The following is a 10,719-nucleotide window of genomic DNA, read 5'->3' as shown; positions in this document are numbered from 1 at the left end:
AGTGACAGACGTCATATAACAAATCGACAAGTTGAAACATGCAAAGTTTGCAAACCAATGTAATTAGGCTATGCACTGAATTAACAGAAAAGTTAAGGAGTCCGGTTGATTTTGTACCAGAAATATCATACTCATCTACAGATACTGTCTGTACTGGTGGAAATAACCCAGGAACCCTTTTCAAGATTCACACACAAAGACTTATTGTCCATTTAATGTGCATGTAATAACACGTTGAATTGCATGCTTTCTGATTTGTAAAACAAATCCAAGCCGTTTTGATTCGTTTTTATAAAATAATTTGTCAAATAATGTTATTTATTGATTGATGTGTAACATGAATGTGATGCCAGTCTTTGTCATCGATTTACACTTGATGCGTCGTTGTGATTTTCAGTGGCATACCTCTCAGAACTATTTTTTACACTGCAACTCTATTTTTTAATATCTCTTGTAATTATCATAAACAACCAGTGCTTAATATTCGATGTGGAAGTGGTAACCGGAAGTTACCGGCAGCTTTTACAAATGTTGCCTACACCTATATATGTTGCCAATAGCTGCCCTGTGCAGCATGTTTCATAATAAACACTGTGAATCATTCTTTTTAAAAATTTTAAATAATGCTTATTTCCTCTGATAGTGTGTAGATTATACATGTTTTATTAAATTTAACTAGGCATGTCAGTTAAGATCAAATTTTTATTTTCAATGACGACCTTCTGGGGAACAACTGCCTTGCTCAGTTGCAAAATGACAGATTTTTACCTTGTCAGCTCGGGGATTCGATATCAACAACCTTTCGGTTAGTTGCCAAACGCCCTGACCACTAGGCCCCACATATGTTGATAATTAGTGAGTGTTCTTGTTGTGTTGGCTTAGTACATCTTGATTGCAAGGAGGGGAATCTTCAGGCGCTGTTGCTGAGCTGTGTTTTGGTTCATTGTGTTCCTAGGCACCAATTGGGCAGGTCATGTGGGAGAAAATGTTATGAAAAAGTCAATGCTGCACCAGGGCAGGCTACTGTCTGCTGGTCATTGGGAGCACATTAAACTAATTGCTTGCACATAAGCTGTCATGTTCTTTAATATTGAAACCTCATTAATTAAACATTCCATCATAATAGTTTCCTTCATTCAGTTCACTGTGTCAGCAGCTGAAATATTATTCGATGAGCATACTCCCGAACATGAGTATTTTTTTTCATATTAGGGCCTATGTCAAATCGAATTTGCTTGCATTGTTGTTTACATGATTTCTAAAAATTATATCCCCCAAAATAAACAAGCCAGCTTCCTAGATGCCAGTGAAATAGTAGCCTAGGGATTCAATTTGCTTCTGGAATTGCATATATTTTTATGACAGGGTAGTGGCTGCTTGAGAGTCTAATGTTTTGTTAAAATGATCGTATTTAGCCTAATTATCATAATATCCCAAAAATATATACATTTAGTTCAACTATTTTCGATGTTTTGTTACTCAAATCAAGCATATGCCTAGTTCACCATGGAGGCCTATTTCTATCAGTTAATTGTCAAGTTATTATTCAATTATATCTTGCAATTGGCATACTATTCAACATTATAATTACACTATTGCTTTTATGAGACCATTCACACGAAAGTAAGACCTAGATTCAATCAGATCAAACGTTAAGGAACGAATTCCCCAACCCAGTCTCCAGTCCACCTGGCCGTGCTGCTGCTCCAGTTTCAACTGTTCTGCCTTATTATTATTGGACCATGCTGGTCATTTATGAACATTTGAACATCTTGGCCATGTTCTGTTATAATCACCACCCGGCACAGCCAGAAGAGGACTGGCCACCACTGGTTCCTCTCTAGGTTTTGGCCTTTCTAGGGAGTTTTTCCTATCCACCGTGATTCTACACCTGCATTGCTTGCTGTTTGGGGTTTTAGACTGGGTTTCTGTACAGCACTTTGAGATATCAGCTGATGTACGAAGGGCTATATAAATACATTTGATTTGATTTGATTTGAATTGCAAAAATCGCTGAAGCTGGAGATTTATATTTCCCTCACTAACTTTAAACATCAGCTATCTGGGCAGCTAACCGATCGCTGCAGCTGTACATAGCCCATCTGTAAATAGCCCACCCAATCTACCTACCGCATCCCCCTATTGTTTTTATTTACTTTTCTGCTCTTTTGCACACTACTTGCACATCATCATCTGCTCATCCAGTGTTAATTTGATAAACTGTAATTACTTCGCTACTATGGCCTATTTATTGCCTTACCTCCTCAGACCACACTGTATATAGACTTTCTTTTTTCTATTGTGTTATTGACTGTATGCTTGTTTGTTCCATGTGTAACTCTGTGCTGTTGTTTGTGTCGCACTGCTTTGCTTTATCTTGGCCAGGTCGGAGTTGTAAATGTGAACTTGTTTTCAACTAGCCTACCTGGTTAAATAAAGGAGAAATAAATACAACTGTAAAGAGTCGACACCTACATATAGCTGATGTTTTGGCGGTGTTGGAGGAGGTACTTTGTTGGATCCGTCAAATTGGTGAGCAGCTGATCTTGTGACCATTGTCAGGAAACAATTAGAAATAACGAGGTTGAAATTAAAAATCCTTCAACAAAACAATGAGGATTTTCATCCGCCTAATCAAGGTGTGCTTCTCAAATTCCGCTGTTGGGATTTATCATAATGGAACTCTGTGCAGCCAATGGCAATGTCCGCTTAGGTATAGGCCTAATTCCGGGAGCCACTTTTGGAGAGAAAGGTCGCTAAGTACATTGTTGGAGCATGTGTCAATACTGATATGATTGAAAGTTAGAAAAGAAAGAAAGAAATTGGATCAGATATGTCCATAACATTGTAATTATTTCACAATACTGAAGACGGAGTTGCTCCTATAGAGATATTACCAACTATGGCTGCAAATATTGAGACCATGTGATTCCATGTTTAGTGGCATATAGCCTAAGTGACATACACTCTTAGAAAAATGGATAGAACCAAAAAGGGTTCTATGCTTGTTTCATACAAGCTATCCCTTAAGGTTCTATATAGAACCGAAATTGGTAGGGTTCTATATGGATCCAATTTTGGTTCAGTGAAGAAGAACCCCTGGGGTTTTGATCAAAGAACCCTACAAAAGGGTTCTATATTGAACCATTAGGGGTGCCATAATATGAGTCAAGCAAAATAACCCTTTTTGGTTCTATCCAGAATCTTTTTTTCCTAAGAGTGCAGGAGGGCAAAAAGCACATAACGACGCATTTAACTGTTCTATGGGTGGTCTGATGCAGGCATTAGATTACTTTTTTTTTTTTTTAAATTGCAACGTTAATAACGATGGTTGTGGGAAACCGCTCCGAGATTTAACGATGCTCCTACAAGGTCCTATCTTTAAGATGCTTTTGGGAAACTGGCCCCTGATTGAATCGGCCCTAAGATGTCTTTAAGAACAAATCTTGCGCAGTGCACTCTCCAATGCATAGGGGAATTTAATGATTCCACTGCAAAACGTGTTGAAAATAATTTTATATTTACATAATGAACCCCTTAAAACTCACATTTTATCCAACAAGATACTCCAAGATCCTAAGACTTGATAAAAACAGCTGGCAGATAACAAAAAACACACACTCCATAGGCTATTTTCTGCAACGCCTTGGTCGGGTCTGTGTGCCTTCAAGAAATGTCCCATGTTCTAAATAATCCCGAAATCTGGAAAGTTGTTTAGACTATCTACAAAGACACAGGCCCTCGCACGGTTCTGGCTGGGATCTTACCTCAGGACTCTGAGGCTGATCCCAGTCGACCTGCGAGCCCCAGTCTCTTTCCTGCTCCCCACCCACTACGTCCAGCTCCAGAAATTTTTAAGACATTTCAAACTGGAAAAGGAAGCAGTCACGGTTTTAACTAAACACCGCTCTCTTCTCTCTCTTGTGCAGGAACAGGAACCAGTGTGTCCAGTGCGCGGGCTCGCTATAGGCGAGCCCACAATGGTCTGGCGCAACGTGGCCCATCCTGCACTCCTGAATCGGCATCGGGACCTGTCCTGGATGGTCGCCCACGAGATCCTCCCGGTCAGGGCCGTTATGCACTCACGGGGCATGGCGAGGACATCCGCGTGCCCCCGACCGGGCTGCGGCCAAGATGAGTCGGTGAGGCACATGCTCGGGGAGTGCAGAGCCGCCAGGGACCTGTGGAAGGAAGCAGGCCCCCTGATCACATTGTGTCTACCAGCAGGGGAGGACCTAACACCTCAGCTCGTGCTGTACGGGGTGGGCCGAAGGCCCATTCCACCGAAGGCCTTCACCAAGCTCTGGCCCACCCTCACGTGCCTGAAGGAAGCACTGTGGTCCTCCCGTAACCTGCTGGTAGCCAAAAGCGTAGAGACCACCCCCCAGGCAGTGGCCATGGTAGCCACGGAAGCCCTGGGGTGGTACGAACGGAAGGGGGCCTCGACCCCAGGCGAAGGGTCCCCCACAACACCCTAGGTCCCGGCGGCCACGGCCTGACAGCGCTGCGGCGCCTAGGGCGATGCGCCTAGGGGAGGGATATCCTCTGGGCCCCGAAGGACGGGACGATGGTCTATTCGGGAGAGCAGGATGAGGCGAGTTTGATAAGGACTCACCCCGCTCCTGTACAAGCGATTGAAGACAGCCTTTTAACAAAGTGACTTTTTAACATGTTTTTCATGCCTTAAAAATGTTTTACCTTTGTTAGATCATCAGCACACATTTTAAATGGCTTTTACAGATTTGATGTTTTTACAAAGAAAGTACTTTTATTCATGGTTGTTTTCATTGATTTTAACAACATGTACTTTAACAAATTTAAATGTAACTGTCAAATGCTGTGTTTTATGCTTTGTTGCCGTTTTTATGTGTGTAAATGATGTAAAAAATGTATGAGCTGTTTTTTTAAAGGAATTGTGTCAATAAAACTTTTCCAAAAGAAAAAATCTACAAAGTAGAGGTTATATTCCAGGCTACGTCGTATAATGCATTTGTGTTTAGTCATACCTACATGTGAAATTCTAGAATGGTTCCAGGAGCACTTTCCCTAATGGCTGGCATATGCCATTCCATCACGGTATAAATACAGACTATGATCCGAAGCGAAATAGTCATCAGGTGCAAAAGGAATATAAGTAAATGCGGTATCCATGTCACTTTTGTCCTTATAAACTCGACGAAACTATAGTTTTAAATATTGTATATACCTACCCTACAACTTGCATCGATAGTGCAAAACGTGCACCATTGACTGGATTTTCTGCACTTCTAAAGTGGCCCTATTCAAATGCGTCTCCTTATCCCAGATGGTGGGGGGGGGGGTGAAATTGTTGCTTAATTAAATACATTCAATCACCACGTGTTTTTGTTAGACTTTTAATTATGAACTCATTCAAATATTATATAACCTAAAAGGGTGTTTTATGCACAAGCGCATTTCGTAGCCTGTATATATCCTTAATTTGGCATGACGTTCTCCCACAATGAAACTCGTTTCTCTCAAGGGTTGTGAAGTCAAAATCCCTCTTTTACCAGTGAGTGTTTTTTCTCATCAAATTTATTCAGATTTCGTATCAATAAAACCTATATCAATAAATCCATTATCCATTAAGTAATTAAATTTAATTAATAAAAGTTAGGCTATAGATATTCGCCATGACGGATCCAGTAATAGGCCTATGGTTGGGATACTGTATTTTTCGATATCTACTCATACTTTTCCGCACAAAAAAACATTAAATATAGGCTGTAGCTTTTTTGCTAGAAAACAAATGCAACATAATATCGTCGGTTGGCCAACATAAATAACTGGTCAAATAAATAAGAGTTAAACATTTCTTAAAAGGGGGTAAAAACTCTGTGTTCAGTTCCAAAATGTCCTTTAATTTGGAGGAAAAGGGGGAAAAATGATCGACTGATAAGAAACAGGATTTAATGTATTGAATCTATTAAAGTAGCTTATTCGTTTGTAAATGGTAGCCTATAGTTTATTATTATTTTACTTTGTCTTATCAACGACGAATCCAGATGAAGTGAGTATTCATTACAGCCAAATATTCTCAGGTAATAATATAAAGTAAATAATTAAAATAAACTTATATGAAAACAATCATATTTAACTTTCACAGTTTAGTTACACAGTAATTACAATATTTCAAGCCATTCCAGATGTAAATGAACGATATTGATAGGCCTACATGTATTTTTTAAACTCTCTAATATTTATGAACTGCATTCGAAATTTGAAGCTAGACATATATTTTTCAACATTTGTAGGCCTATATACATTTGACCACGAGTATTCACATTCTATCAAAATGAAATGAAAAACAAATAGAACATTAGCATAATAAAAAATATTATTCCCTTGGTAAAGGTAAGTTTTCTTCGAGCATTAAATATCCTTGACGAAACAGCAACATGAATTGTTCATCAGAGTTCTTCCCATCTTGCGTCAAGTGCATTTAAGTCTTTAGGCAAGGGCATGTCTTTAGTTCTCTTAAACCGTATGTGTAATTTTAAGTTCATATTTCATTGGAGTCAATTCGTATGATAATATCGGTTAATTTAAGACGCCTCTGAAAACATAATGTTTGGGCGTAAAACCACACGTATGTCCATGTCTTTATAGGTGTGAAGTGTAAAACGCAGGCGCTCCGTAGGTCTGAGATCCCAACATGAAAGGTGACAGTACCGCATGACTTGGCAGAAAGGGTAATTGGCTGGTGCAGACTAACCCGCCTGGCCCGTGACCATAGCTCGTGTGCATTGACAGATGGCCGCTCATGGGAGGAGACGGGCTGAGCGGACTCAGGCCCCCTAGTCCATTGCTCTGGCCATTCGGCCCCCCGCCCGTCGGGGCGCTGGTGTCTGCGCCAGGGTTCTGCTTCTTCCACTTGGTCCGTCGGTTCTGGAACCAGATTTTGACTTGAGTTTCAGTCAAACTAAGTGACAGTGCCAAATTTAGCCTCTCACACACGGAGAGGTATCGGGTGCACTTGAATTTGTTCTCCAGTGCAACAAGTTGTTCGTAAGTGAATGCTGTCCGGGCCCTTCGTGGCTTACCCGACTTTGAATCGGAGCCAGAGCGCTTTCGCTTCGGCTTTCCTTGATGACTTTGTCCATTCGACCCTGACTGTTGCATTTGCTGTCCGTCAGGACTTCTTGGGTTCTTGCTCTCCTTGTCGTCGTCTTCGCGGTGGCCCAGTTCCCCCTGGGTATTTTCAGTCAGGCCACTGCTGCTCTCCTCACTAAACAAGTCATCCTGCATCTCGCTGTCAGAGTGGGAGTCTCTGTTGAAATCATCCTCGCATTCGTCCGATCTGTACACCAGCCCCTCATCTGTAAAGAAAACAAGACATGCAATTGAGTCTTTTCAAATTAAGAATCACAGAGGCCACGTCATTTAGACAGATAATATTCAATAACTTATCATGTAGCATATTCTAATTAACATATTGCTGAAGGAAATAGTGATGAAGAATCATGCCAGCTAATGCGTAATGGATAACTTTTTCCTCTATCCTCTATCTATCCTCTCACCTTCATACAATTGTATTTATGAAGATAAACTGTTGTTTTTATCTCCACATTGTGCATTTATGTAGTCTATTGCTGTGCGTAAGGATTTATTACAGTAGCCTATATGCACAAATAATGCTCTGCGTAAAAATGTAAAAGTCACAAACGTAATTCATGTTACCAATTTTATGGTAGACTATCAATGAAATATTGAAAACCTGCTTGTAATATGGTCTACTTTGACACCTTTAAGAAAAAGACTTGAGGCCTAATTATTTAGGAAAATCTTTACTCTAATTGAGTATAGGCATACTGAATAGTCTAACAATATTATTTGTTTTTTAAATCCATTTATGCTACATTATATTAGGCCTAAATTGTTCAATAAGGATAGGTGTATTGTTTCTCAAACTTTTTAGATTTATTTGGTTTGTTTTAATTATATGACCATTATAACACATAACCAGGTGAAAGTTAAATAAACAAAATTGTCTTTAAATTATTTTCAGGACAAGGCATCACTTTTACGCACACGCACCATCGTATAACAAAATAAATTATTATAATTTCTTATATCAACCAAATATTTACTTTTGCATGATTTAAACAATACTTATACACCCAGGGGAATCATTTTTCCAATAAGGCCTGCACATCTTCAGCCGTGTTAGTTGACACAATTTTGGCAATTTGCTAAACCCTCTTCATGTGATCCTATAATCTTAAGAATAATGTTTTTTGGTTTGTTAGTTTGTCTATTTCAGGTAGTCCATAACAAATTACCCGGTCGATATGGCTGGTAAATGCAGTGTCCTCTTCTCTGACTGATATTTTAAATGCAAACCCTATAAAGTGGTTACTTCTATTTTTGTTTTAAAAAATGACAGTGGGGGCAATATCAATCTCATGCCTTTTTTTTCTGGGATCAATATCTTCCTTAATAATAATAATAATTGGTTTTAATCGTGTAATTATCCGAATTTTGACATTATAATTAAGCTGTTGAAGGAGAGTCAGGCAAGCTGCCTGAACGAGATAGGCTACTCAATTCGATAATAGGATATCGAACTAGCCACGTTCCGAATGTCACTCTGGGGCGATTTTCGCCATTATCCTGCAAAGCACTTTAAATGAAATGTAATCGAAGGGTTAAAAAAAGAGATTACATGCATTTTTTTCTCTGGGGTAGCCTAAGGGAATGTGTGCATGGCTAGAATATTCCACATCATATAACCTAATTTAACCTCAGATATGATCAAATTTATTTCTGAATCAAAATATATTTTGAGCAGAACTATAATCACATAATATAGAATGCCAAGTTAGATGTGGAAAATACAATTTCACGAACTCCTTGATCTAAAAAAAACTTGCAGGACCCTCTAACCTCAAAGACATAGGCTAACCTAATAAGACAAACACTCATCCAGTTCTCTGTCTTGTCATGATCAAAACAAATAGGCTAAAACGTGGTTTTACTAATAGGTGACATTATGTAGCCGAAGTAATTGAGCGTCTTCCTGAAGCATAACATCTAATAATAGCTAAATGTATATTATATGTCTAATCTAAATTTGATTTTTCAGAAACCTGTAGGCTATTCAAGTGGGCCTACATCATAAACAACAACACTTTTGGAAAACCAAATGTCACCAAGAAAGACACAAACACTTACTTAGTGCTGTATATTTTTTACATTCATATTCTTCTGCATAAGATTTCTGATCTACAGCATGATTCGAGTCGTCACCTCCACGGTTCTCTGTCCCGAAGGCGATTTCACTGCCGGTCCGGTTAGGATTTTGCTTTTTGCTCGTAAACTTATTTGGGTCCAAAATGTCCAAAACAGAAAACGCCGTGGTCCGGTGAACCGTTGGAATTGCTATCGGAGCCGGTTCTTGACGTGGAGAGTTGTTTCGACTGTCCCCTTGCAGTATGTCTATACCGCCTGGACAGGAAAACACCGACAGTTCGTTGGTAGAGAGCCGCTTCTCGCAGTTATTGTCCATGCTTTCTGGACCCGCCACGACGATCACCGCTGTTTGGGCAGCCACACAAGACGCCGTCGGAGAAGCGATTGAGAGATCTCCCCCCTGAACATTCTCTCTATTCATGACTTCTCGTCAGGCGGAAGAGCGCGTTCTCTTCTTCTGAACTATCAGAGATTTAGCACCAAGACAGTAAATTTAAACTTATCTTTCAACCGATGACATAATATCGCATACAATTTGAGAAAAGTAGTCTAATGTCTGGTGCGGTATTCCTGCACAGCTTGCGTTGCCACCCCTCTACGGCTGTACTGCTCTGGTCAATGTTACACACGGCTGGTAGGAGGTGATGGTTCACTGTTGGATGTTGGTCTCCCTTGCTCAACTCCTTTTTTGGGTTTGAACCATCCCCTCAGGACCCGCCAACGTTTATGTCATGCATGCATGCACACCTCGCTCGCCCCCCCCCTCCCCCACACCCACCTTCGTTTGTCGCCAAGACTTAGACACAAGCTACGCCTTATTTATGCATTCATATTCAACTGTGGGTTGTAATTGGCTACGAATTAATCCCATGCCTCTAATAGCCTATTATCTCCATATGAGCGCGTGAGAGGAAACAGAGGCGCACGGAGAGTGAGGGATGATGCGGTTCGTGATATACTCTGCAGTCAGTTTCAACTCCACTGAACTGGAAATGATCTAAATAGGCTTATTTTTCCTTCCTCCCTCGCCTATATCGACCACTTTGTGGTTGTGATACTTATTGTTTTATAAAGTATTTACAATATCATAAGGCCATGATCTAACTTTTTTTAAATCAGCAAACAGTGATCCATTGCAAATTAAGGTTTTCAGTATAAAATCTGTAAGGGAAGGCTATTATTATTATTACTATGCTTATATTGTTATTTTTTATAAGCTACCCATTCAAACATTAGCCTAAACTCATTGCATTCGCTTGATAAAGTTCAGATCAGAGAGATTCGTTATCTTTAAGGCAAATTACAGGGCACTTTCCAAAATTAAATTACGCATTGAATAAACTCAGTAATACCCCTTTCAGTGAAATATTGATTTCTAATCTGAGATGTAAATATTATGCCAGAAAAATAATAGACAAAATAATTTGATTTTGATTTAAAGACGTGTTTATTCTAATCTCGACCTTAAAATTGTACTTACTCTCATTTTATGCACTCCTTAAAACA

The 10,719-nt window shown here is 39.6% G+C and overlaps 1 protein-coding gene across 1 annotated transcript; it reads right to left on the bottom strand.

The window, feature by feature from the left end:
* Positions 1-6,152: 6,152 nt before the first annotated feature.
* Positions 6,153-9,634, bottom strand: LOC123992340 (NK1 transcription factor-related protein 1-like). Its single transcript, XM_046293494.1, has 2 exons — positions 9,190-9,634; positions 6,153-7,340 (listed from the first exon to the last, which is right to left on the bottom strand). The coding sequence occupies exons 1-2, from the start codon at positions 9,632-9,634 to the stop codon at positions 6,625-6,627; spliced, it is 1,161 nt and encodes a 386-aa protein (XP_046149450.1). The 3' UTR covers positions 6,153-6,624.
* Positions 9,635-10,719: the final 1,085 nt, after the last annotated feature.

This window comes from Oncorhynchus gorbuscha, linkage group LG13 (genome assembly GCF_021184085.1).
Source record: "Oncorhynchus gorbuscha isolate QuinsamMale2020 ecotype Even-year linkage group LG13, OgorEven_v1.0, whole genome shotgun sequence".
Classification (NCBI taxonomy): domain Eukaryota; kingdom Metazoa; phylum Chordata; class Actinopteri; order Salmoniformes; family Salmonidae; genus Oncorhynchus; species Oncorhynchus gorbuscha.
Note: the sequence above shows the minus strand (reverse complement) of the source record. Positions and strands in the feature narration are given on the sequence as shown.

Excerpts from the sequence above, each read along its gene's own strand:
- LOC123992340 (XM_046293494.1), bottom strand. The coding sequence starts at position 9,634 with ATGAATAGAGAGAATGTTCAGGGGGGAGATCTCTCAATCGCTTCTCCG. Across the intron at positions 7,341-9,189 it reads ATATACAGCACTAAGTAAGT|ATGAGGGGCTGGTGTACAGA; the intron begins GTTTGTGTCTTT and ends TTTTCTTTACAG.